This window comes from Xiphophorus hellerii, chromosome 24 (genome assembly GCF_003331165.1).
Source record: "Xiphophorus hellerii strain 12219 chromosome 24, Xiphophorus_hellerii-4.1, whole genome shotgun sequence".
NCBI classification, from domain to species: domain Eukaryota; kingdom Metazoa; phylum Chordata; class Actinopteri; order Cyprinodontiformes; family Poeciliidae; genus Xiphophorus; species Xiphophorus hellerii.
The window spans coordinates 4,028,755-4,055,585 of record NC_045695.1 but is presented as its reverse complement, the minus strand read 5'-3'; the positions used below and the strand labels follow the sequence as shown (position 1 = coordinate 4,055,585).

The 26,831-nt window shown below is 41.6% G+C and overlaps 1 protein-coding gene across 2 annotated transcripts in view; it reads left to right on the top strand.

The window, feature by feature from the left end:
• Positions 1–23,557, top strand: part of LOC116716212 (fibronectin type III domain-containing protein 5-like) — a 29,631-nt gene extending 6,074 nt beyond the window's left edge. Inside the window, exons 1-7 of one of the 2 annotated variants that reach the window (XM_032557107.1) lie at positions 6,447–6,534; positions 12,208–12,323; positions 17,409–17,510; positions 19,981–20,083; positions 21,528–21,617; positions 21,689–21,855; positions 22,803–23,557. In XM_032557107.1, coding sequence (XP_032412998.1) covers positions 6,462–6,534; positions 12,208–12,323; positions 17,409–17,510; positions 19,981–20,083; positions 21,528–21,617; positions 21,689–21,855; positions 22,803–22,844 — 693 coding nt within the window. In that variant the 5' untranslated portion in view covers positions 6,447–6,461 and the 3' untranslated portion in view covers positions 22,845–23,557. Of the gene's footprint in view, positions 1–6,446; positions 6,535–12,207; positions 12,324–17,408; positions 17,511–19,980; positions 20,084–21,527; positions 21,618–21,688; positions 21,856–22,802 lie in introns of those variants that run through there. The other variant, XM_032557106.1, reaches the window with a different exon arrangement.
• Positions 23,558–26,831: the final 3,274 nt, after the last annotated feature.

The window sequence follows — 26,831 nt, the reverse complement described above, 5'->3', positions numbered from 1 at the left end:
TTCGCAAGATACAAACTCCGTCCAAGTGTCTGCCGTCTGTTGAGTCACAGTACGTTTTCGGTGACTGTCTGATGGTCACTTTTTTGTCTTGGTGTTGTTAATTTCTGTAAATTTGCATTTTATAAAAATTTTTAGCAGATGTATCTTTTTTTTTGCTATTTTGTTTTTAAATTTGCCTTTGTGTGGTCATTTGGTATTGTCTGATGGTAATTTTACTTTAACATTTGGTTCTTTGTTGTTCTGTTAGTTTTCACATTTGCCTGTTGCAATTGTTTTGCTTTCAAACCTCCCTATTGGGGGTCATTTTCACATTTGCATGTGACATTTGAAAGTCAATTGGCTTTCAAATGTGCCATTTGATGTACAGTAGATAAATGCCTCTGAGTGGTCTTGTGGCCACAATTGCCTGCTTCGAGTTACTGGTAGTCCCTTTTGGCGATTTGTGTCTCTCTGTCTTTCATTTTAGTTGGGCCCAGTCTACATGCGGCCAATGTGCCCCTGATGCCACCTCTAGCTGCATTTCCATTACGAATCTACGCGAAACTTGATTAAGAATTAAAATCACACATGGATACGTTTGTTCACATGAGAAGTCATTAAAAAAAAGAAATTGTGTTCAATCAATGGCACATTTTCTACCGGATCACTTTATATTTTGGTCGGTATTTTGAAGTCTCCTTCCTCCCTCACATACAGACCCACTTACGCACGTCAACTAAAATTTGCACTCATTTTATGCTCAATGGCCTTCTCCAGCACGTGACATTAACTCTGAAAATGCATTGCTTTAAACGGAAATGAGCTGCAAAATCAATTTGACCTTGCAGTCAGGTGCACGTCCTAGAAGAGGCGAAGCAGTGTTGCTAGCACAATTAACAAAAACACACAGGAGGGAAGGAGGATGCTCATGCTTCTGGGTGTTACAGAGGAATAAAGATGGCGACAGCAACAGTGTGCAGAAGAGAGATTCAGAGCTCCACAGTGAGACAGAGAAACAAAAACCGTCTTCACCCTGCTGCGCATCAATACAACCCTCCTGCTTCCCCAGCCGGTGCATATTTGTGATGTCTTCCATTCTCCTTCCTAATGACATCTGCACAACAGCTTTCTTGTCATTTTAAAGACTCTTGTGTGACCTAGAAAACAAATTATCCAGCTTTTTATAAATCCAGATATGCCTTATTGAACCACAACTATAAGGTAATACCTTGGAGTTTATTTAAATATTGGTGTTCTAAAAATAACCTCAATTCAGCTGTGTGCCGCTGCGTCTGAGCAGATGTTTGGGATTTATCGAACAGGGAAATAACACCGGAGGTGGAACACTTTCTTTTTTTATTTCCCCCTCTTTCCATTTGCACCAAAAGTGGTGGCGGGACAATAAGCCGCAGCGAGGTCAAGGCGTTTATGATCTGCCCACGTGTGGGGAAAATGAAAAGAGCACTTTACTGCACAAATCGACGTGGAGCCTCATGAGCACGATTGGCTTCGTCTTGTTCTGCCAAGACGAAGAGAGCTGATTTGGCATCGTCGTCCCAAAGTCTGATTAACAATGACCAACAAGAAGGAAGCCGGCCGCGGGTGATTAAGGCACACTGCTGCTGCAGCTCATTAATCAGGGAGTGTGGAAGAGGCCAGTCTGGACCACCTGATGGGCTGTTTGCTGTGGCCTTCACACTTTTCCCCAGATCACTTTGTCTGGTTGAAATAAAAGGTGTAAACAGAGACTCCACTTGCATTAAAGCTGCAGTATGTGGGTTTTATAAAGAAAAAAAAGACATATTTATTTAAACTGTCACTATGTCATGACGGTATATGAAAATAAATAAATAAAAGAGCACCTTGAACGTCTCCCAGAGTTAACTAGAACGACCAATCAGAGCGCTGTCAATCATGTCCAAGTGCGCGCTGCTCCCCATAGAAAAATTCTGCCTCACATAATACTGTCAGGACATGTTGGTTGTTTTAGCATATATGTAGAAAACATAATTCATAAAAGTTATGTACTGCAACTTTAAATCAAGCATATTAGTGTGACACAGTGTTTGTGTCCTGCACTCTGAGCTGTAGATGATATAAAAGACTCCTGTTGTAAACTATTTATGAATACAGTGAACCCTCGCTATATCGCGGTTCACCTTTCATGGTCTCGCTGCTTCACGGATTGCATCGTGCATTGTGTTCTGCATTCTGAACACAATGCACGATGCATTCCGCTTCTGTTTAGAAGCGGAGAGACCGTTTAGCCAGTTTCTCCGCAGTTTGATATGACGTTGCGGTACATATCAAACCGCACTTTATTTTCAAAAGAATATTTAACATTTGAGCTGATAGACCAAATAAACAAAACAACCAAAAACAAAAGTAAAATGGATTCTCAGTCGCCATTAACAAAAAACGCACTTGGAATAAAAACTAAACAACATAAAGCCAAAGTGGAAATAAATACTGCATTCAACCAAAAGAGTGCAGATTATGAAGTCTGTATATTATGTTGCCCTTCAATAATAATTAGATTTAAATTGAGAAGATGGGCACATCTGACTACCTGATGCAATAATTCACACTACATGATTTTTTGGCCCTATTTTTCCCCTTACAACAATCTTAAAACGTTGGCCTTTCTAAGATTGTCGCTTGAAATTTCGTAACCGATCATCCTGTAGTGTGTGGTGTGTTATGGTAGACCGTCGTGGCCGCTCCGATCTAAATCAGGGGTTTTCCCCGACTGGGAGCTTTAACGCAGCCTGTTGAATGTGACAGGTAGCCAATCAGAAAGCGTGGATTCCTCTCTGTGCTTTCTGAGGGGAAATTACATCGGGGAATCCCAAACAGCTGACACGGCGCAACCCGAAGTCCAGCAGACATTGGAGATGATATGTGGAAACAACATTAATGTTTATTCAACATGCAAAGAATATAGAAATGACAAGGGGAGGAGTTGGAGCGAAATTGCTACCGCTGTTGATAAACCCGGTAACTTTTCAGCTGTTCTTCGTTAACGTGACGTAAATAGGTTCTAATGATTTTCATTCAGTCAGGACTTTACACTGACACTAGCCACATGCATTGCAGGTAGACTGTAGTAAAGCATTGATTAATGCCTGATTTTAAAATTAGTTAACTGGACTTGTAGCCATTATTTTGTGCCCATTGTTGGACACCACACGGCAGGAACGAACCCGATTGAACCGTTATACCTAGGATTTCTGTCGGCTAATGTGTGGTTTCTCAGGGTTTGAAAATGAGCCGACGATCGGCCGACAGCTCTAAGATCGTGTCTTGTGCGCTGGGCTATACACTAAGGAAATGAGAAAAGAGGGTCAGTGGAGAGCACCGGAGTTGAGCCTTTTTTCATTCGGTGTCATCAACAGAAAGAGAAAAAGGCCAGAAGAGACAATAAAGCTAATAAGTAAAATGAGGTCGATAGTTTTAACTTATCGTACGATTAATTGATATTAGGGCTGTTGTAAACGAATATTTTAGTAATCGAGTAATCTATCGATTATTCTTACGATTAATCGAGTAATCGGATAAAAAAAATTTATAAAATAAACTATTGGCAAATCTGCAATAACACCAGTTAGTCCAGATCAGTCCAATATCTCCTTTTTGAGCATCCCTAACAGTTAAATGTTTGTAGTTTAGAAAGTTTACTTGTAACAGTAGTTTGCTTTAACCTGAAGAAAAGTTATACTAAGATATTAAATCATATTCAAATAATAAAGTGGCAGGCTCACAAATATGCTTATAAAAATGTCTATACTCCAGCTTTTAGTTTATGTATTTATCTTCAGTGAGTAATACACATACACGTAAAAGAACTAAGTAAACAACTCATTTAACTCTAACATTTTATTGATAACGCAATAACATTAAACCTCCAGTAAAGTTTCAAATCAGTAGTACAGCAAATCTCTTGCTTTTTTGTTCTAAAGTTCAAACAGAAAAGATAAATAAAGAAAATACTTGATTTAAAAATAAAACAAGTTTAGACAAAATAGTAAATACTGCATTTTATACAATATATTTTAAGTCTAAGGTGCAACAAATTCCTTGCTTTTTTCAGTGCTAACACAAAAGAGTAAAAAAATATTCATTAGCTTTAAATAGAAAAGTTAAGGCAAACCAGAGAATACTGCCTTTTATACATTCAAATTATAAGTTTCAAATCTGAGGTAGAACAGATTTCCTGCTTTCTTAACTGCAAAAACAGAGGAGAAATAAAAAAAGAATTAATAGAAAAGATTACTAAGGCAAAATAGTAAACACTGGCTTTACAAAAACAACTTGAACCTCAACAAAATCAACTTGGATGTTCTTAAAGCACTAATTTGGATATTATAACATTTAATATTATTAAGTTGGAATCTGCACTGACAGCTCATCTGCCATGATAGCAGCTTTAGTTTCAGTTTTATTTTATTTATGGATTTAAGGCTTTCATTTATGTGTGAGTTTTGAGGATGCTTTAATTAAAAGCATTATTTTTAACCATCACAGAAAAATCTAAATGCAGTGAAATGTTTTTTTATGTATTGGAAAACAGAATGTAATCTATATGTTAGGAAAAAAATAAACTTACTCAAAATGTAAAGGTTTGAGTTTGTACAGAGTTCTGCAGCCTTAACTAGTCATGATAAAATGCAAAAATGTTGCTATTTTTATTAAAACGATGCTATTATTTATTCTTGATTGCTTAGGTATAAACAAATATAGAATTACTACAAAAAATATTAATCAAAAATTTCTAATTCATACATAACAGTAGCGAGAAGAAAAGACTGTAACTTTTCAGGATGGAAAGACACCAATAAATAAATGCTTTTCAGCTTATGCCTGTAATCTGTTGCTGCGTATTTTTACTAACAAACTTACATTAAGTCCTGCATAATTTCTCTCAGTTCCACCCTCACATACAATTTACACTACACCCGGTTAAGTAACCGCTATGTTTAGATGTAACGTTAGCAAAATAATGTGCCTCAATTTACATCTATAACATGGCAGATTATCACACAACGTAGTTAGCAAAGAGAACATAAACGTTACCTGTTGGCAACCGTGTACGAGTTGGATGCATGTAGCGGGTGTTTTCTCTTCAGATGCTGCAACATTGATGTCGTGCTGTTGTGGTACGCCAATTCTGCTTTGCAGTGGATGCATTGCGCTGTGTTGTCCTTTCTGTTTAGCCTAAAATGTTCCCAAACTTTTGACATTTTTTGTCGCTTTCGGGGTTCTCCTTCTGAGCATTCTCCGGTTCCCTCCATAGCTACAAACTTAGCACATGTGCTCCAGGCGCTAACGGAAGTGGTAGCGTTGTGCAACACAAAAACCCTCCGGCTAGACCAGTGTGCTGCGTATTTAACAGCATTGCTTATTACAATACAATAAATTTAGCGAAGCTTCGAGGCAGATAAATTTCCTCGAGGATTTTTTGTAATCGAGTTACTTGAGTTACTCGATGAATCGTTTCAGCCCTAATTGATATATTGTTTATCGCGACAGGCCTATACTGTATGTGCATGGAAAATACATACTACTCCTCGTTTAATAAATCACTTAATTCTTTCTTTTTTGGCCTTCCGTATTTTCTGCTCTTTTAGATGATTTAAAAAGTGAATTTATTAAAGTTCATTAATAAATTAAATTAAAGTTCAGACGGACAGATGGATCAATAGTTTTGACAGATGCATAAATGGATGGATGATGACTCTAGGGCAACAGGACAGGGCGTCGTCTTATTGTTCAAATGTCCATCTTTTCCATCGTGAGTAGAGCAAGAGCACTTGTCACGTAAAAAACTTCTTATAGTCGGCAAGTCAGACATCCTGAATGGGCTGCTAGCATTAGCATGGTGTTTACCCACCATTACTGCTGTGTTGTGATCCTAAGGACAAGATGCTGTGAATTGCACATCAACACCTTCCAATTAGAGCCTCCAAGCATATCATTCGCAGAGCAGCAGTGTTGATTTAATGGAGTTTCAAATTCCTCCTGCTCCAAGCAACTTTCAGCTGTACTCATCATGCATTGGAATTTTGTTCAAACTGGTAAGAGCTGAAAACAAACGGAGGTCAAAAGAGGACTGCTTCTGTCTTTCGACATTGGCTTTGTGTCTTTAACATTCCTAAATCTCCAGGGGGAGATTTTTGTAGGAAAATGGAGGACATGCGGAGATTGACAAAAACAAATATGTGTACACATAATGCAAAGAGGCGCGACGAGAAGGCATTCCTCCTACACGCTCAGAGCCGCGTTTCATGCTCCTTGCCAACGACAGACGAGATCCCCCTGAAGTCTCGCTTCGCTACGGTTGCTGCAGCCCACCGCCTTTCATCAGGCAGCGGCGAATAGGCTTCTGCAATTACATTGCACACACACAAGGAGAGGAGAGGCTTAGACAGAGTCAGTAAGACGGAGGAAAAAACAGATGGAGAACAAAGGGAAGTGGATGGAAGATGATAGGATGGGAAACAAATGATGGGCAGAAAAAGGGGGAAAAAAGCTATTATTCACAGCAGATATCAAGAGGTAGTGATTTTCAATCTTTTTTGGTTTTGATGAGCAAAGTGCGATGATAGACAAAAGGACCTCCGTGGTAAAAAAAAAAAGGGAGAGGAATGTGACGGATAATTTCTAGCAGCTCAGATGGCCGTCAGAGCACACTCTGTTCCTGCGTGTCCTTCTCTACGCTTAGTCTGAATTACATATTTAAAACCATTCATTTTTAATTTTCTTTTAAAGGACACGTTTAGTCATCTGCTGCTTTTCAGTGCTCCATGCTAAATCATGCTAACAATGGACAATGGAGACCTCAACTAGGGTCGATGGTAGGCAGAGTGAGAAACACAGAAAAACTGGGAATAGTTTGGGAGTTTCTGTGTGGCCAAAATCATATATTCTGGTTCAGATTCCTACAGAAGTATGACTATAAATCAAATATAACTTAAAAAATTTGACTTCCTAATTTAACGCGTTGAAATTGGGTCTCTGTCTCTTTAAGAAACTCCTGCTCTTCCTGAAACGCCACCTTCAGGAAGTCATTACAACATGGCTCCTCTGTTAAACCGCTAACGTTTTTATTTGCGTTGCACTGAGAAGTAGCTCATATAACGTGCAGCTCCAAATGGTGTTTGCTAATTGCTGCCGGCTAGTCTGAAGGAGCCGAGGCGTTTTACACAGCTAAACGGTTGCCACGGGAGACTACAAGATTTCTCAGACATGACTGAAAGTGTGTTTGTGATGAGGAGATCAGATTATAATATTTGACTTATATAATATTTTTTTAGCTTCACATAATGTGAAGCTAAAACAAAAAAGTGTTTTTTTTGTATAAGATCAGAGAAATTTGAAGAACAGATTGTGAAGGAACAAGTTTCCATCTCGCCATATGTTTTTGTCATAAATATAAATCAGCTTTGAAGTTCGCTTCATTAATATTTAAGCAAACGTTAGTTTTTCGAGCGCAATTAAAAAAAAAACATCAGTAGACGCAGCAAGTGTGTTTGCCTCCTTTTGCATCACCACTTGTTCCCATCTGACGTCTTTGCATCGTCGTGTTATGTAATCACTCCCAGCTCCAAAACATTTACAGATGGGCTCAAAAAAAAAGCTGCTAAGACGTTAAGTTTCATCTTCCAGATGATAAGCCAGAGAGGCATTGTCTTACAGTGAGAAAATGTCACAATTTCTACCTCCACTGTATCAAAAAATAGACGTTGGCCTCAAAATGGCCGCCCACTTTCTTCTCCCACCTTCCCGGCCTGCTTTCATTCAGTTGATCTGTGCATCCGGGACGCAACAACTTGGTAATCCTTTCCTGTCAGCCGCCAGCCGGCGCTCTGGGAGTATCTGAAGGAACTAGACGCCCCCGGAGGTTAGGGCTTACTTCTGTAGAACCTTGTGCCTTTTACTTTAATGAGTCTAGAGCTGGTTTTTGCAGAGAGCAGATGATGGCAGAGTTCTTAGCCTGTCATGTTTGGGTTTTGGAGCTTTGAAATTAGCTGGAACTGATCTGTGAGACTATTTGGTGAGTTTGTGTGGGTGGTAGAACTTGTGTCTTAGCCAGGCTGGAAATGAGTCATACTCATCTATTCCCGGAGCAAAAAAAATGAAAAGGAAAAAAAAAAACATAATTCTGATGCAATAAGGGGTGACCATTCCATTTCCTTAAGCACTTAGGAGTAATGATCCAATTTGGGCATATTGGATGATCATGTAAAAGGACTGAGGAAGGAAATGGGTCTTGTGAACGTCACTGTGTAAAACGGAATCGTGGAATTTATTTATTTTTTTTCATGTGATGAGCATTTGGTGTTTAACTCTAATGCAGTTTTAAAAAGAGAGATTGTCTTCTAATATTTTAGTAAAACCAATATTCTGTTGAACCACAGCAGTTTGTTTCATTTGAGATAACAGGAAATATGCACCAAAATTATCTATTGATTTATTTTATTTATTTTTTTTTCATTCACACCACAATTACTTACCCTTTCGAGTTAATAAATATAGTTAAAATGGAATTCGGAAAAACAAAAACTGGAATTTTGGAAAAAATAAAATGGAATTTCATAGAACCCTAGGTAATGGATGGATAAACAGATGAATTGTTGAATAAATTTTGAGGTAAATGTCAGGATCTGTGTTTTTCTGTGTTTAGTTAGAGTTTTCTGTGTCCTTAAGTCTCTTCGTTGTCCTGTCCTCCCCTTGATTGTTCCCAGGTGTGTCTCGTCTCTGTGATTACCCTCCTGTGTATTTAACTCCACCTGTGTTCCTTGTTCCTTGTCGGGTCCTCGTCAATGTTTAGTCTCTTCGTGTTCAGTGTGTGTCACTCCTGCTCGTTGTTTGGACTAAGTTATTTTCATTAAAAACATCATAATTCATCATACCTGGGTCCGCTGCATCTGCCTCACCACTCTCACCACCCGCACTTCATGACAGAAGGACCCGACCAGACCGATGGTGAGACAGCAGCTCATGGCCCAGCACGACCCGGAGGTATGGTTCCAGCAGCAGTTGGAGTTGGCTCAGCGGGATCTCTACAGGGACGTTGAGATCCTGCCATCTCCGCTGCTGCTGGAAGAGATGGGACTGGAGTCGGACTACACCCTGGCGATTAGCCAACGCCAGATCCTACCAGTCCCCACCCCAAAGCCCTCCGGATTCGGCCCCCGCCGTTACTCACGCCGGGGGAGACAGCGACGTGAGCCGCCGGTGAACCCGGCCCCTCGTCGCCTTCCGGATCCGCCACCTCCACGGTCAGCCCGGAGACAGCGACGTGAGCCGCCGGTGGACCCGGCCCCTCGTCGCCTTCCGGAGCTGTCACCTCCGCTGCCGGTTCCCAGGCTCCGCTCCGGCTCGCCCCCGCAGCCGGTTCCAAGGCTTCGCTGCGGCTCGCCCCCGCAGCCGGTTCCCAGGCTCCGCTCCGGCTCGCCCCCGCAGCCGGCCCCGAGGCTCCGCTCCGGCTCACCTCCAGCCGGCGCACCCGAGGCCGAATCAGCCGGCGTTCCAGCCGGCGCACCCGAGGCCGAATCAGCCGGCGTTCCAGCCGGCGCACCTTCCGAGACTCCCAGTGTTCCTTCCGAGACTCCCAGTGTTCCTTCCGAGACTCCCAGTGTTCCTTCCGAGACTCCCAGTGTTCCTTCCGAGACTCCCAGTGTTCCTTCCGAGACTCCCAGTGTTCCTTCCGAGACTCAGACCCCCAGCGTTCCTCCAGAGACTCCCTGCGTTCCTCCAGAGACTCCCTGCGTTCCTCCAGAGACTCCCTGCGTTCCGACTCTGACTCTCTGCGTTCCTCCAGAGACTCTCTGCGTTCCACCCGAGACCGAGACCCTCTGCGTTCCGACCGAGACCCTCTGCGTTCCACCTGAGACCGAGACCCCCAGTGTTCCACCCGAGACCGAGACCCCCAGTGTTCCACCCAAGACCGAGACCCCCAGTGTTCCACCCGAGACCCTGACCTTCTGCGTTCCACCCGAGACCGAGACCCCCAGCGTTCCACCCGAGACCGAGACCCCTCAGCGGTCCACCCGAGACTCAGACCCCCAGCGTTCCGACCGAGACCCCTTGTGCTCCGACCGAGACCCCCTGTGCTCCACCAGAGACCCTACCTCGGGGGGCTCGTCATCGGCGTCTGTGGGCGGCCCCCGGGGCTCATCATCGCCACCTCCAGGGCCGCGGACGGCCGCTGGACCGCCTCCTGGGGTCCCGCCTCCGTGGTTCCCGCCTCCAGCGCCGCGGACGGCCGCCGGACCGCCTCCGTGGTTCCCGCCTCCAGCGCCGCGGACGGCCGCCGGACCGCCTCCGTGGTTCCCGCCTCCAGCGCCGCGGACGACCGCCGGACCGCCTCCGTGGTTCCCGCCGCCGCGGACGACCGCCAGACCACCTCCGTGGTTCCCGCCTCCTTTGCCTCCGCCCACCCTGTGGGTAGTTTTTTGTTGTTTTTGGACTCTTGGCCCTCCCGGTGTTTCCGCCCACAACGGTGGGTTGTTTTGTGTTATTTTGGACTCTGGCCCGCCGTCCAGCGCCCCTCCACCCACCCTTGTTGTGTTTTTGTTTTGTGGGCGTCTGGTAGCCGCCCTTGAGGGGGGGGTACTGTCAGGATCTGTGTTTTTCTGTGTTTAGTTAGAGTTTTCTGTGTCCTTAAGTCTCTTCGTTGTCCTGTCCTCCCCTTGATTGTTCCCAGGTGTGTCTCGTCTCTGTGATTACCCTCCTGTGTATTTAACTCCACCTGTGTTCCTTGTTCCTTGTCGGGTCCTCGTCAATGTTTAGTCTCTTCGTGTTCAGTGTGTGTCACTCCTGCTCGTTGTTTGGACTAAGTTATTTTCATTAAAAACATCATAATTCATCATACCTGGGTCCGCTGCATCTGCCTCACCACTCTCACCACCCGCACTTCATGACAGTAAATGGATGGAAAGAAAATCCAAGAGCTGCATTCTCCACTAATTAACCTCAATGCAAATTTCCTGACTCTAATTGGGCTTTTTGCTGTTGATGCCCTAATTGGCTGCAGTGCAGACCCTTTGACTGCCTCTTTCTTCTGCTTCACACACAAACATTACAGGGACACACACTTCTATCAGGCGCACACTAATTGCCTTCTGCAGCTGGAGGAGCTGATGAAAAATATGCAATTCTGTTCCCCGTCGCTCTCTCAAAAAGAAACTGAAGTGGATAAACTGGAGCGATCGATACGTATTGACCCACTGTAAAAACCAAGTGATTGATGCTGTGATGAGTTTTTATAGCAGTGAGAAGGTCACTGAAGAAGAGCCAGCCCTTCCTGTCACAACGGCGGGCTTTCCTTTTGTGTCTACTTTTGTTTTCGGATTTGCTTTCATTTTTGCTCTTTGTGTTTCTGTCGGATCTTGTCTTAAATGCTGTGTTTAAGTGCTATATTTTCATACGATATAGCACTTAAGAAAAACTGAATAGGCAGAAATTGGTCAAAGACGGGTCTGAGTTCGGAAGTTGGCAACAAAGTGATAGGTGCGTCAAATAATTGAGGGTTTTCAGAAAATGTATGTGGAATCAGCCATGGAAACTGAGATCATGATTTGTGTCGTTACTTTGCAGATATTTCAGCGTTAAAGATTTTTAGAAGCAGCTGCAGTTGGAGTGCATTTTTCCATTCTTTATTCATGGCTGTGCTCTTAGGCAAAATGGTGAGGAAGCGCTCACATAACTTCACCCTTTTTTGTATTTGCTTTTATTTTTATTGCTTTTATTGCATTTTCAGAAGAGTACCTAAGAGAGACTAAATGTTTAGCTGCTGATTCCTGAAAATCAAGTGGGGCTTCAATTTGTTAAACTAAATAATCATTATTATATTAGTTACATGAGACAAACATTATTTCACAACACTTTTGAAGTCATTTTAATGCAAACTGTACACTTTAGTTAAGGAGTAACTGTTGCTTAGAAAATAAGGTAAGGCATATCATCGGTTTGAAAATAGTCTAGATCAATAATCATGCTTAAATAATAACTGATTCATTCATTTTAGCTTTTGTCCTTCTCAGTGCTTTTTTTGTTGTTGCTTGTTTTTGAAAGTCAATCTTTTGCCTCATCTATCATCTTTAGGACTTTTTACCGTGAGTGTTCTATCAATGAATCCCATCAATAAAAAGTTGCCTCGGCGTCCCTGTTCCTGGTCGTCCTGACAGCTCGTGTGTGTGCGTGTGTCGGCGTGTGTGTTCACAGCTGTGCCAGCGGCGCCCGTGAACGTCTCGGTGACCCAGCTGAGGGCGCACTCAGCCATGGTGACCTGGAACGTCCCTCAGGGTGACACGGTCATCGGCTACTCCATCTCTCAGCAGGTACGTTTGGCCGCCTGTGTCCTCATCCGTTCGCTTTGCATGATGGGAAAACCTGGAGCGCTGCCACACCTGCAGGGAGGGTGGAGGGGGGGGCTCTAACGCAGCCTCCATAAATGAAGTAAAGATTTCTTTGTGATCTTCTCTAACCCACGAGGGGCGGATAATTCTCCACTTTGTCTGCAGGACCTTTAAAACGCAGCGTCATTTTATTAGCCCTGCAGGCAACCAGCAATCTGCTCAGAAACACTTTGAGGGGATTCGCTCATAAACATTTAAATCATCTAAAGGTTTGTTGAAGTCAGCGCTGGCTGCGGAGCCACGCTGGTTACTGTAAGAAATAATGAAAAACACATTTCTTGATTAAGACCTGCACAAGCATCCAGTTATGGAGAAAAACTTAAATGTAACTGTAGATAGGGGTAAAATAAAAAAATAATTATTTCCACCAAAAGAATCTGAGAAAATGTTCAACTTTTAATACTCATAAATTTCTTCTTTTTTTTTTCTAGAAAATTTCGGAGATTTTCTAGAAAATAGAAAATGTTTGACTTTTCAAGCTCAGAAAGTTACTCTGTTTTTTTTTTTTGTTTTTTTTTTTTTTTTATATCAATCACAATTTCTAAGTTCTTCCTGAAAATGTGCTCCTGTTTTATATCTACAATGGCCGTAGTTGACAGTCGTAGAATTCTGAGAAAATGTTCCTTTTTTTTCTCTGTGGCCCTAATTCTCTTCCGTAGGAAACAGATATTTATTTATTCCTCTATCGTTTCAACACTTTGTGAAAGTGATCGCACTGATTACAATGATTCTCTGCTTCAATTTAAGCCCCCATAAAGTTGACAAAACACAATTTTGCATTTGCGGTGTTTCCATTAAACAGGAAACGAATTTAAAGTCACACTTGAAGAAGTTAGTTCAGGCGATAACTCGTTAAAAACCCACGCCACTCCATCATCGTCTTATCAATGACTGTCTTATTCTTCTTGGTTTGCGCCACCTACTGATAACTTTGACTTGATTGAGAACGTTGCATTTGTTTGAACTTGTGTATCATGTTTTCACCTAGAAGAAAAAGTGCCTAAAATATCTTTAAACAACCTTTTTAAAGCCGACTTGTAAACTTTGCCCCACTTTAATAACTTTGGATGAGTTATTAAACACAATCCTGCCTGTTGCATCTTAAAAGATTTTTTCCACTGGAAACTGGAGATAAACAAGCAGGCCCACATCATGACAGGACCTCTGCTGTGCTTTAACGCAGGTTGGCAGTGTGTTTCATATTGCTGCGCTCTCCCGCCAATCAGAGCTGCAATTAGGCTAAATGAATTGAGATGCAGTGCAGTTTTTCTGCGGATCAATTTTCCTGTTACAGCATCCCGGTTCTCAGGGTCTCACCTCTCCCGCTAACTCATCTCGGCTCATTTTCATCCGTTTTCTTCTTCTTCTTCTTCTTTCCACCACTTACGGTCTTTTGGCAAACGGGGAATCGAACATTAGCTGACTTCTGATTTCGAGCCGTCTCCATTAGCGCTAATGATTTTGGCTCTGACTTGTCCTTACAGGAGGAACATCTACGGCGGCTGCGGTGCCAGATCTTGTTGTTGATTTTTCTTCTTGTTCTTCTGTTTTTAAGCTTCCAGGTGGTGTTTGGAAAAATACACTAAACGAGGATGTAAACCGTCTCTTGCCACAATCTCAGAAGGCTGTTATGTAAAAGCCTTACTCAAATATTAATGGAGGAGGGCGATGGGAGCAGGTAGATGCAGCAGCTCTTTTCTTCTGCCATTAGTCATCAGGATCAGGAGGGGGTTCTACAAAGGAGCAACGCTGTAGTTATATAAAATGCCAATCATCAACCACTCTTTATTCTGTGAAAAATAACAAAAAAACAACCGTCCCTTTAAAAACCGTTTGTTTCCCGGTTTAATTAGCGGCTGCTTCATGAGATTACTTCCCTCTCCGCTGCGTGTGAAGGAGAACAGGACGAGGGAACAATCTCTGATGAACAGTTGCTGCTCCGCTCGTCTGAAGCAGCTGGAAATCCCACGGCGCCCCGGCTGCCGAGGTTCACACAGCCCCGCGCTCCGACAGGAAGTAACCCAGTTTCATAACCGTGTTTCTGAGACTCACCAGCGAATCTCGTTTTGACATCCCGCGAACCGTCAAAAGGCCGACGCTCGTCAAATAAGCCGGGCCTGCAGGATTGTAAAGACTCAGCCTCGATCGTCTTGCCAAACTTCAGATTTACTGAACATCCAACTTCTTCTCTACCAGTCGCACTATAAATAAGTCTGCTTTAGGTTTATTTTTTACCACTTTGGCTCCGGTAGATGAGTTATCAGCCGCAGGTGGGAGGTTGCCATATTCAGAGGATGGAGGTCTTGTTAAAACATTTCCTGAAAGCTTCAAAAGCTAAAAGCTCCTCAGGGACACAACATTAGTCGGGGCGTCGAGTGTTTGATGTGGATTTTCTTCACTACATTTTTGGAAAAAAATGACATCGGATTTCAGATTTTTTATTTTGGTTTTGTTCAGATTAATCAAAATAAATGTGCTTATCATTGACTAGATATTTCACAAATAAGCACTCAATATTTTGAGTGGGCTTCTTTCTGAATAAATTCCTGCCTGTAATTCTGCTCAGGTGACCATTTTTGTGCAATAATAGGTCTGGTTTAGCTATAAATTACTAATTCATTTCTTAAGGCAGTTATTACCTAAATTAATCATTTAGATAAGGCACGAAGTCGGGCCACCACCTAGAAAAATAATAACAAAATAATTAGGCTTGTTATGATCTGGCTATTAAATAACCCATAAACTGATATATCCTTCCTAAAGTAGTGGCCTAAGGCTTTTTTTATTTACCTAAAATATGGTGATTTCTATTTATTTATGTATTTCTTTTTTGGGCTATTATTTCAGAAAGGTGGCCATATGTAATGTGAGAGTCCAGAATGAATATGTTTGCTTAAAGAACAAGGTTTGTATTAAAGAGTTTTGGAATTGAGGCTAAATTAGTTGTGAACTAATAAAAATGAATTTGGCTTGTGTCTAAGTAACCAGATCACAATGCAAATTTTATTTTTGGGGGGGGAAAGTAATGTTTTATTAATTTGCTGAACTCAAATTCATGAACCTTTTGGACGATGGATTCTTAGTCTATTGATGCGTCACCTCAGTGAGACGCTTAGTAATTTTGAAAACTAAGATGGCGGCTCAAACGGACACTAAGGAGCTAGTTTTGCTGTTTCAAAGTATCACTTTTGACTCCAAAGAGTTGTAAATAACAATATTATTTGAGTGCCAGAGGTCCAATATGGTAGACCGCACAAGCAAGGAAAACCTGTGCTGAAGCTTTAGCTTAGTTAGCCTAGTTAACGTTTAGCTTTGCCACAAAAAGGGACATTTCAGCCCATTTTTAGGACTTTTTTATATAGCCTAGTGTCAAGAAAGGGAACAAAAATGCCCATAAGGCAGACAAGCTCATATTACTGGACTGTCAGTGATTTAGCCACTCATTTATGACGTTTGAACAGCCTGAATCAGTGCTAGCTTCAGCTGCAGCGTGCTCTAAGGCCTGCTCCGTTTGGGACAGTTTTAAGCATCAACAATGCAAAAAAGCTTTGTGAAATACACAATAAAACATTGAAATTGTTTATCCCTAAGCTTTGGTTAGGATTAGCAGAGCTTAGGATTCATCTCTGCCCAGTGACAACCTCTTACTTTGGTCCTCCCTGAGACTAGCTAAGCGGCTAGTCTGGAGCGAGACCAGAGTGGACTTCTACTGTCGTAAACCAACTCAAGTCTCAAAATATATCAGCGCGGTTTATGCGAATGACATTTTATGGACCATAAAATATTTGCACAGAAGCCAGTCCTGTTTCTGTTCTGTGGTTTGAAAGCCGAACCTCGACTCGCCCAATCTTATTTCCTGTCATTTTGAGCGGATAACTCAGTCGCTATTGCTGTATAGACCAAGAAAATATCACACTGGACCTTAAGCAACTCGGATAAACTGAGTCAAGCTACAGTGTATTTAATGTGAGTCACCCCAAACTCTAGAATTCTCTCAGTAGTTTGTCCTTCCACTAAACTTTCTATTAATACAGCTTCTTCAGTAATGATCTTTTGGAGTCAATCAGGAGTCTTCCTTGTGATCTGCTCTTATGCAGTAACCGTCTGAATTATGAGATTTTGTTACGTGAGCTGACTGAAAACTCTAGAACTTGCTTATAATATCCTAATTTATGGAGACTCACCTCTGCATTCTATTCTACCATATTTCCGTATCTTCCTGAAATCGAGCTTGTTATGGGCTCTCTGCACTTTGCGGATTAGATTTCCTGCAGCTCTTTTCGAAAGTCATTCTTTTCCGTCTCCAGAGTCGGCCCCTGTTGGAGAATCGCTGATTGGCGAACCTTTTTAAGTCCTAATACGCATCGCGAAGCGTCTCATCTGGGAGATGATAAAAACCTCCTTCGCTGATGTGTCGCCTGCAACGCTGCCAGAGGAGCAGCAGACGGCCTGATTCAGACATCTGGAGAGCCCGGAGCTCGCCGTCAGCCTTTTTATTTATTGACTTTCCCTCAGCTTTTAGTTCTCTGCAGACACATTTATTAAACGGAAGGCTGAACTTTCTGCTGGCCTGATATTAAGAAACATTTAATCCAGAGGAGAGGAAGAAGTTTATGAAGTTCAGCGGTGTGCTTACCTAGCAGTTGGATTAAATCTCTGATCAGCAAACACTTCCGCTTCACTCTCAGTGAGCTGGAAATAGGTTTCATTTGCCTCGTTTCTTCAGTTTTTCTTGTAATCTGTTCACTATAACTGTAGTTTTTGACTCCAAACACTTTGTATTTTGTATCAATACATAATGAACTGCGTCTGAACCACTGGCAAAGAGTAACACTGCCAACACCATGCTTGAATTGACCAGAAAAAGTAAGGAAATTGTCTTCCTGAGAGTTAGCTGAGCTGTCCATGCCTCGTTAGAGACCCTGAGCATCATGTACGACAGGACTGCTGGCATGTTAGAAGGTGAAGTAACAATAAAGTAAGTTTTTGTTGTTTTTTTATCTGCAGAGGCAAGACGGCCTGATGCAGCGCTCCATCCGAGAGGTGAATACGTCCAGCCGCTGGTGTGTCCTCTGGGACCTGGACGAAGACACACACTACAGCGTCCAGGTATCCCATCTCTAGAACTGTTCTGAAGTTTGCAACGAAGAGTGGATCGAATTTAAATCCACCGTCACTGTTTGAATCCGTTAAACACTACGTCTTTTTCAGCCTGAGTAAAGCTGAAAGAGTCAGAGCTACTCTCAGCAACCATCACAGCCTGAACAGGATGTGCAATTTGGAGTGGTTCGTGCTTCTCCTCTGCTGGGAAATGTCGGCCTGATTGTGGCATGATATTTTTAGAAATTGTGGACTGTGCGCTGAAACCAATGAGCGGATTTTTGATAATATGCCTTCACAAGGCTTCCATCTTCATAAATATGTTGCCACGGCTGTTATTTCAAATCTGTACAGGTATATTTTCAATTTAAAGGGGAGGAATAATATAAAATATACTTTATTGAGCTTTACATCATGTTTTGTTATTCCCTCATCAAAAACAAACCTGGAGTGCTGCTTTGATTCTTTCATGCATGAATGAGAAATCATTTCATCTCCCATGGCAACCATTAATTTTTTGCAAATTCAATCATGGAAGTCCAAATGTCACTTAATAGTGAGAGTCACAATATTCTCTTTTATTCAAACTGAACAACATCCTCTTATTATCTAACCTCAGTGTATCCAAGCACCAAATCATCGACTCAGATGGTACACTTCAATACAGTTGTATAAATTGCAGCTGGTTGCCATGGAGATTTTTTTTAAAAAATTGAAATAAATCACTTTTTTTATCTTAAATCTTTTGGTGTTTTGTAACTCCAGAACTGATTCTCTGACATTTAATTCTTCATGTTTTTCTGTCAAACTGGAATTTGTCATGATTTCCAGAAAACAAATATTTTTACTATTGATATAATATTCCATGTTGCAGTCAAATTGTTTAAAACTTTAGGACTTGAGTTTTGCATGGCTCTACCTTGTTTGGACCCAACTGGAAGATTTTACATTAATTGCGAATTACAAAGCAATTACTTCTTTTAAGGTTAATAATGTGGGGGGTTTTGTGTTGTTGTTTTTCTAAGCACATTTTTATCTGTTAAGAGCAGATTAAACTGAATTAGAAATATGGAAAATGTCCATCAAGACTTATGTGTTGTAAGACGTTCTTCAGTATTTGATCAACTTTTAAAGTCGCTCTGCTCCGTCGTTTAAATGATGATGGAAAACAGAAGCTCGTTTCAAGCGTTTTTAAGCTAAACGCTCCTGATCAGAAGATTATCTCTGAGGAGTTTTCACTGCAGAACATCTTAATGGGAGCACGCTTTAAAAACCATGAATATGAGACTTTAATAGCCAATGAAGGGCTTTTAATTTTCCTTACTGACTATAATTAACAGGGATTGTTGAATTAACTGTCTGTAGTGACTCTTCATTAGTTTTTTAGAGCTGAAAGTTTAAATCGAGCTCAGAGCGTTTCCATTGCAGCTCCGTCGTTGCTGGTTTTTAGCAGATCGGCGCAGTGACTCAGGCTGACCTTCAGCAGCGGGTTGAATGCTGTCGACAGGTAGATGTCCTGCGGGGGGTCAAAGAGCAAACACCTTGACACGTCTGGAGGGTTAAGAAAGGTGAAATTCCTAAGGGAGTTGGGCGTTTTATCCAGAATGAGGGAGCAGGAAGGTTTGGGTTCAGTCCACATGACTCCATTGAAGCATGTAGGAGAACTCTTACGTGTGACGTTCTGTGCCTGAATGAATCATTTCTGCCCTAAAACTCCTCTGAAAGTTTTGGGAAATGACAATAGCACCCCCAAAAGTCTTTTGGCAGTATTATGTAAAATCTAATTCTATCTAATCAAAAACATACCTGTAGCTTTGCCTTGATTCTTTCGTGCATGATTGAGAAATCTTTGAATCTTCCATGGCCACCATTCAGTTGTTCAAAATATCTGGCTGGACCTAGCTCCGCCTTTGAGGACGAAGCTCCTCCCTCAGAGATGCCGTTTCTAATGTTCCACCTCGCAGTCCGCCTCCTTCAGACTATCCCTCAGCTATTAGCAAACGCCTGGTAGAGCTGCGCTCATTATACAAGCTACTTCTCAGTGAAACGTTGGTAAAAACGCTTTCATAGAGGAGCCATGTTGCGATGACTTCCTGAGTTTCAAAAAGAGACGTGACTTAAAGAGACAGAGGCCCAAATTCAAGACGTTAAATTAAAAGTCCAGTTTCTTTACAATAATATTTGATATATACAGCATTTTTCTAACAACTGAAGGTAACATGATTGTGCTACAAATTGGCACTGTGCGGTTGGAAACACAATACTGCCCCTTTAATGGATTATTTGGCCCAAAGTAAAGTCTAGCTCCATCATTGCACTCTCCCTCTTCCTCTGACTTCATGTCTATGTCCTCCAGCAGTTGGAGGTCCTGGATCACAACCAAAGCCCCTCCTGAGCCAGCTTCTTACATAACGCTCTCCTCTGGTCCCGTTTGGCTGTCTGTCTGCTGAAAGGTTGTCTCTTCTCCAACCCCCCGTAGGTGCAGTCCGTCGGCCTGCATGGAGACAGCCAACCCAGCCGGCCCGTCCACTTCAGGACCCTGGAGAGAACCGACCACTATCCGGCCGGAGTCCTGGACCACCGTAAGTCCAGTTTATTTTGTACAGTTCATTTCATTAACAGGGCAAGTTCAAGTGATCGGTTATGAAACAAACAGTAAACATTACCTTTAGTCAAATGCAGCCATCAACAAATCAATCACAAATGCTGATCAGTGTTTCAGTTACGGCCAATCAAAGGCTTTTTAGGATTGATGCTGCTAAAGATAAACACATAGATGAGTTTCTCTAGATCAGGGGTGTGAAACTCCAGTCCTCAAGGGCCGCTGTCCTGCAACTTTTAGATGTGCCTCTGCTGCACCACCTGAATAGAATAATTAGGTCATTAAGGCTCTGGAGAACTGATCTACACACGGAGGAGGTAATTAAACCATTTCATTCCAGTGTTTTATATCTGTGGCACATCTAAAAACTGCAGGACAATAGGCCCTTGAGAACTGGAGTTTCACACTTGTGGTCCTCAACCTTTTTATTACCGCGGAATGGTCAAGACTTGGCAATTTTGGATCAGGCATATTCAACATTGTCTTGACCCGATTATCGCAGCCTGTGGGTTTTTCCCTGACTGGTGAGCGAGAGCGCAGCCGGGGGTTGGGGACCACTGCTCTAGATGATGTGTCAAACTTGAGGCCCGGGGGAAAATCTGGTTCGCCGTAGCTTTTTATGTGGCCCTCCAGACTCCAAATTACATCAATAAGTAAATCAATTTTAATAATTTTTTTTTTTTTATACTGCAAACTTTTCTCAAAATTGGCCAAAAACATTGGGTCTAAGTGACTGCTGCGTCAGCCTCACTTGATGTCAAGTTGTAGACTGTGACCGATATGGCAATCGATAAAAAGTCACATTTAACATCCTATATTAGTGCATATATTATAAAAATTTTTTACAAACATTTCTAAAGTAGTGCCACAAAATGTGTGATTTTGATTGCAAAAAAAAAATCCCCCACAAAATCCTGGATGGATTGAAAAGATGTTTAAATAAAATATTATTTAATTCTAAGAAACACTTACTGAACGCTGAAACAACCAGCTATTTATTGATATTTTAACAGTTTAATGGATTTTATCAATATGTTGTGGCCCAACCGGTCCTTTAAGAACTTTCAGATTTTTGATTTGGCTCAAAATGAAAATGAGTTCGACGGCTCTGCTGTAGATCTTTGACATTAGTCGTTTAATCCAGGAAACCTTCGTCAGGTGATAGAAGGCTGATTTTGTGACTGTCTCTATGTGGCTCTGAAGGTTCAGGTCCATCACTACATACAGATTTTGGGCCTGATCTCCAGTTTCCAGCTGTTATACCGGACTGTAGATAATTCCTCTTTGAGTCCAAATATAAAAACTTCAGTTTTGTTTCTGTAAAGTTGGAGAGTTATGGCTCAGCCATAAACCTGGCAGTCAGGAACAATGTTCTGTTGGACAGTCATCACCAGTGTGTAAAGTGTGACTCCCCGACTCCACAGACGAACCAGCCATGGAGGGTCTGGGGATGACCCCTCACCTGCAGACCGGAGAGCTGCTCATCATCACCACCGTGCTGCTGCTGTGGGCCGGTGAGTCTGCAGGGATCTCTCTCGACCTTTCGGGTGAGAGCGCGCCCGTTTTAACCTGCGCTCTCTTCCAGCCGTCATCGCCCTCTTCTGCCGGCAGTATGACATCATCAAGGACAACGACTCCAACGGTACCAAGGAGAAGGCCAAAAGGCCGCTGGTGCAGGCCAGCTCCTCCTACTACAACGCCTCGGCGGGAAGCTCGCCCATCTACCACAACGGAGCCGTCCGCAACAGCAGGGTGAGGCACTCACTCTTCTTCTGGGTTTTTCGAATTTCGAATTATCTATATAGATATATAGATATAGATATATATCTATATAGATATATATAATGCATGACCACTGCTGTCTGTAGCTGCAGCAGAGATCCCAGAGTAAACCTGGGTTCCACATCTTAACTCTAAACTGCAGCTCCCCCTACTGGACATGTCACACCCGTCTGAAAACAGCAGAGTTAATGGGAAAAAAAAGCCAATTTGAATTTTTATGCATTTGAAACTATCTGCTAAAACCTGCTCACTTATTAAAGGTATTTTAAGCATTTTAGGCCTGTTGCAATAAATCATATAAGTTAAAACAAGCTTGATCATTTCCATTTGCTTTTTTTTTTTTATGTGTCTCTCTTTCTTCCAAAACTTTAATAACCAAAGTTTTCAGTTTGGTGGTGCTTTGGTCTCATCTAGGGCAACTTTCCTTAGAGACTTCATCATTCATTTTATTTGTTGTTTTGTTTATTTATTTTTGGATATTTAAAATCTCCTCCACTTCTAGTGTTAAATGCTTGTTAGAGTTTAAAGTTTATTGATCTTTGAGAACGAGCATTATATTACCACTATATGACTTGAAAATCGTCTCAAAACAGCAATATTATCGTTTATCACAATAACTTCTGAGACAATTCATCGTCCGATGTGTTATTGTGACAGGCTTTTCCCAGGATAAATGAAGATTTATGCTATTATTTTACTGCAGAGGAATAATAAAGTGCATAACTTTCACAAGGTTGCTATATCAAAACACAACATCGCCATCTTTGATTTAAGGTGGTCCAGACATCTGAAAAAAGCAAAACAGCCAGCTGGTGTCGTGTGTCTCCAGTCTATAATTTGTTGCTTGGCAGCATATTTTTTCTGTTTATCGTCTTGTGTTTTTTTTGTTGTTGTTGTCGTTTTGTTTTTTTATGCAGCTGCACCGAGCCTCGTCTTCCATCAGCATCATCAGAGTCTGATGTCGGGCGCCTTTTCTTCTCAGGAGGAGCCTCAGCGCGGCCGCTGTGAAGGATTTCTGGAACCTGCTGCCGCAGCCGCGACTCCAAGCCCTTGTAAAATAACGAGCGGGTTTGAGAGCGGGTCGGTGCTGCCCTCTGGTGGCAGATTGTGACCATTTCCCCTCCCATCTTTCCAGCTCGTTCGCCTCAGATTCCTCCAGTTCACCAGGACTGGCGCTGCCGTCGCTTCATCATTTAAAACAAGGACAATCTTTATCGATCATTTGAGTTCTTGTTTCATCATCAGTGATTAAACGTTCGGCTTTCATCATGGTTTAAATATGTACAGATGTCAAAAAAGGTGTGGGTGATTAACTTTAAGTGTAATCTTTGCAGTGGTGGTGAATTTACACTGTAAATATTTCAGGAATTGATCATTAAACTAAGTTCAGGTTTGTTTTTTTTGCATTAGGTAACGTTTCTTTCCCACTTGAGTTTTTCTGCATTTATTTGACTAAAAGTGTCTAGTTAACTGTACAAAGTGTAAATATGAGAAAATAGGTACTAAATATGTCGAATTTTTACGAGGTAAAATTACAAATCACTCTTTTTGACGTCCAAACTGTACCAGGATTTATTCTATAAGATGAACAAACTGAATTACTACATGTTGGACTTTCATGTGCTGTAAGCCGGAACCGTTAAAATGACCAAAAATAAACAATTGAAATATATCACTTTGGGTGAAATAGATACACATAATATGCAAATTCCAGATTTTTTTAGATGACTTAATAGTATAAAAAATGTATATATGAATGATTTTCTCCACTCATTCTGTGTTTATGAATTTACAATTACATATTAGTTACTGAAGATGGGGGGAAAAAAGGAGTAAATTTCCACCAAAAACTCTGAAATTTTAACAATGATCTCAGAAATTTTCTAGAAAAAACTCAGATTTTTCAGTTTCAAAAGTTTAAAATTTTTGACTTTTGAAACAACGTTTTTTTTTTTCTAGATTAAGATTAATCTCAAATTTTCTGGATTCTTCCTAGCAAATGTTTGACTTTTCAAGCCCAGAAATGTTCTTGTTATTTTTTTTTATAGAAAATTGCTGAATATTTTGGGTGGAATTGTTTTTTTTATATATCTACTATTACCCTAATACATCGTCGTATAATATATTCACTGAAAAATTAGTAAAAAAAAAAAAAACCTGAACATATTTTGACTTGTGAATCTGCAGGTGTTGCGTTTAGCCAGCAGAGGGCGACTGAGCGCCAAATACCGGGTTTGTTCAACACCATGTTTTTTGAACTGAATCTGTGGAGGAAGCTTTAAAAATATCACGATTTTTTTTTTTTGGTCTAATTCTGGATTGTTATGATTTTGTATCATTATAAGCTAAAAGTATAAAACTTTTACATGTTTCAGGTAAAGTGCTGCGGGTGTCCTGAAGCTGAGCTGTGGAATTATTTGTGGTTCATTGAAATGCGAGGAAATGTCACCGTTCAGCGTGTTTGCATCGTAGAGGTCAGAGTGCACAGGAAGAAGCTTCACCTGGAGCGATCCCCGACCTTCTGAGGGAGTTTTTTTATTTTTGCTGCCAAACAAAAAATGGAGGAGTGGAGGAATCCTCTGCGAGGTGTGAGGTAAAGATCAGAGGGAAATATCACGGCCTGCTCCAGGCTCAGAGGTGGTTTAAGGACGAGTTCTGGGTAGAAAATACAGAGGAAAAGAAGAAGAAGGGAAGTGCTTTTGACTGAAGATAAATCCTCTTCTGTCATCCGAGTGCTTTTCTTCTTGCAGGTACTGAAGACCGGCTGGGAGTTAATGAGGTTTTAATCTGCTGTCTGTTGCAGAACCCTTCACGCTGACATTTAAAGTCGTCATTAAGCTCTGACTTTACTGATTCTGTGTTCCAGGCACCATAATTCACACCATTCTGGTTCTTACAAAGTCATTCAAATTTGGAATTTGATTTGTAGTCAGGAAACAATTAGGATAGCTCATTAAATATTCTATTCTTGATTAAGAACTCGTTTATCACAGGAAGTTAGGACACCCTACCGTCTAATAGCTGCTTCCTGTAGTCACAGGACTTTCTGTTCTCCATTTGTTCACCAGACCTTGGTAACTTGCTGTGTTTTGGGTCGTTATGTTTCAGGATCCAGCCATGTCCTGCTGCAGCAGAGTTGCCTCAAACCACAACACAGACCCCTCCATACTTTTCCTATAATGTTACACTCTCTGTTCTCTGTTTTGGTGTCCAAATAATTGAATTTTCAACTCACCCCAACATCCACAACATGCAAATGTTCTGCAAATTTTAGGTGTACTGGTATTTGTCGGCAAATATAGCTTTGTAAAATTCAACATATTCCTTACAAAGTCAGCCTAGAAACCCTATTTGCAAGCTTCTAAACCCACTTTCAGGGAAACCCTCTTACATTATTGACCATTCAGTATTTTTAGACCTCAAAACTTTAAAACATCCTTTAAATATGTTTCCACTGCAAGGAAATGGACAGAGTGCTTTAAAATCCATTTTTTATGTGTTTTATCATTTTATAGTAAGTTATATTCAGTTGTCAAATATGACTTAAAGGAAGTTTGACTTCATAATTCGACGTCTTGAAATTGGGTCTCTGTCTCTTTAAGAAACTCCTGCTCTTTCTGAAACTCCGCCTTCAGGAAGTCATCACAACATCGCTCCTCTTTATTTCTTTGCCCCTCCAGGGGGCTTTTTGTGGGCTCTAATGTCCCTTATACAGGAAGGTAGGCTGACAGGAAGGGGGCAAATATCGCCAAGTCCGGGAGTCGAACCGCAACGGCTGCGTCGAGGACTCCAAACATGGGTCGCGCTAACCACTACGCCACCACATCGCTCCTCTTTTAACCCCGTAACATCTTTTTTACCAGCGTTGCAACGAGGTGACGAGTTCAGCAGATGGTAGCTCCACCAGGTGTTTGCTAATTGCTGTCTCAAGATGGCGCTAAGTTCACAGAGGCTTCTCGCGCAGCTGAATGGTTGCCACGGGTGATTAAAGGATTTCTTAAAAATGCATGAAGGAATCAAGACAACACTCCAGGTATGTTTTTGATTAGGAAATAACATTAAAACATTGACATAAAGGTAAAAACAAATTTCATAATTCACATCTTTCAATTTGGTGTCATAGTACTTTTGTGCAGCACTGTACCTGCCTTATATTGGCTACTGTGATGCTGCGTTTTTCTGGCTAAATCAACCTAAACTTTCCAAAGACAGACGTACTTTTCCTGTGTATTCTGTATCACGTCTCGCCAAACCAGCGACATTTTTGCGGAATGATAAACCAGAGTGTTGCACTGCGAGGTTGATTGACAGGTGTCCACTGAACTCCACCTAAAAGAGCTTCCTGTGCGGCCGCCGACGGGCACAAAGGCCGTGAATGACCCAGGTAAATGTCAGGACACCTCGCAGGATGCCATTTTGTTCCACCGCGACGAGGTTCCAGAAAGGGCAGAACCATGATTCCCACCTAGAAAACTGAAATTTCTTTTCAGTTTTAGTCCAAGAAAAATACCTTTGACAATAAGACTGCTATCAGAGGTTATTCAAATTCTTAAAGACATCAATCCGATTTAGTGACTTTTTTAATCAGGCGAACAACAAACTAACACCAAACACTGAGAAAACCCGCGAGACCGGTCCGCTCTCAGATCAATATTTGAACGTTTCTTTGCTTGGTAACGAGGTCGATAAGAGCCGTCAGTTAATTATCATCTTATTTACCATAATTATTGGCTGAATGATGGAGAGCTGTCTGTCTGTCTGTCTGTCTGTCTGGTCCCGACACTCGTATTCACACTTCTAATTAAAGCCTGGCATTATTTACGGACAACTTGTTTGTGAAAACCATCAGAATGGTTATTAACTCCCACTTCTGCCTTTCTAATTACAGGTAGGCTCTCGAGCTCGTGGTCCTTGGAGAACATTGGTTTGAAAAAGTCGTGAGATTA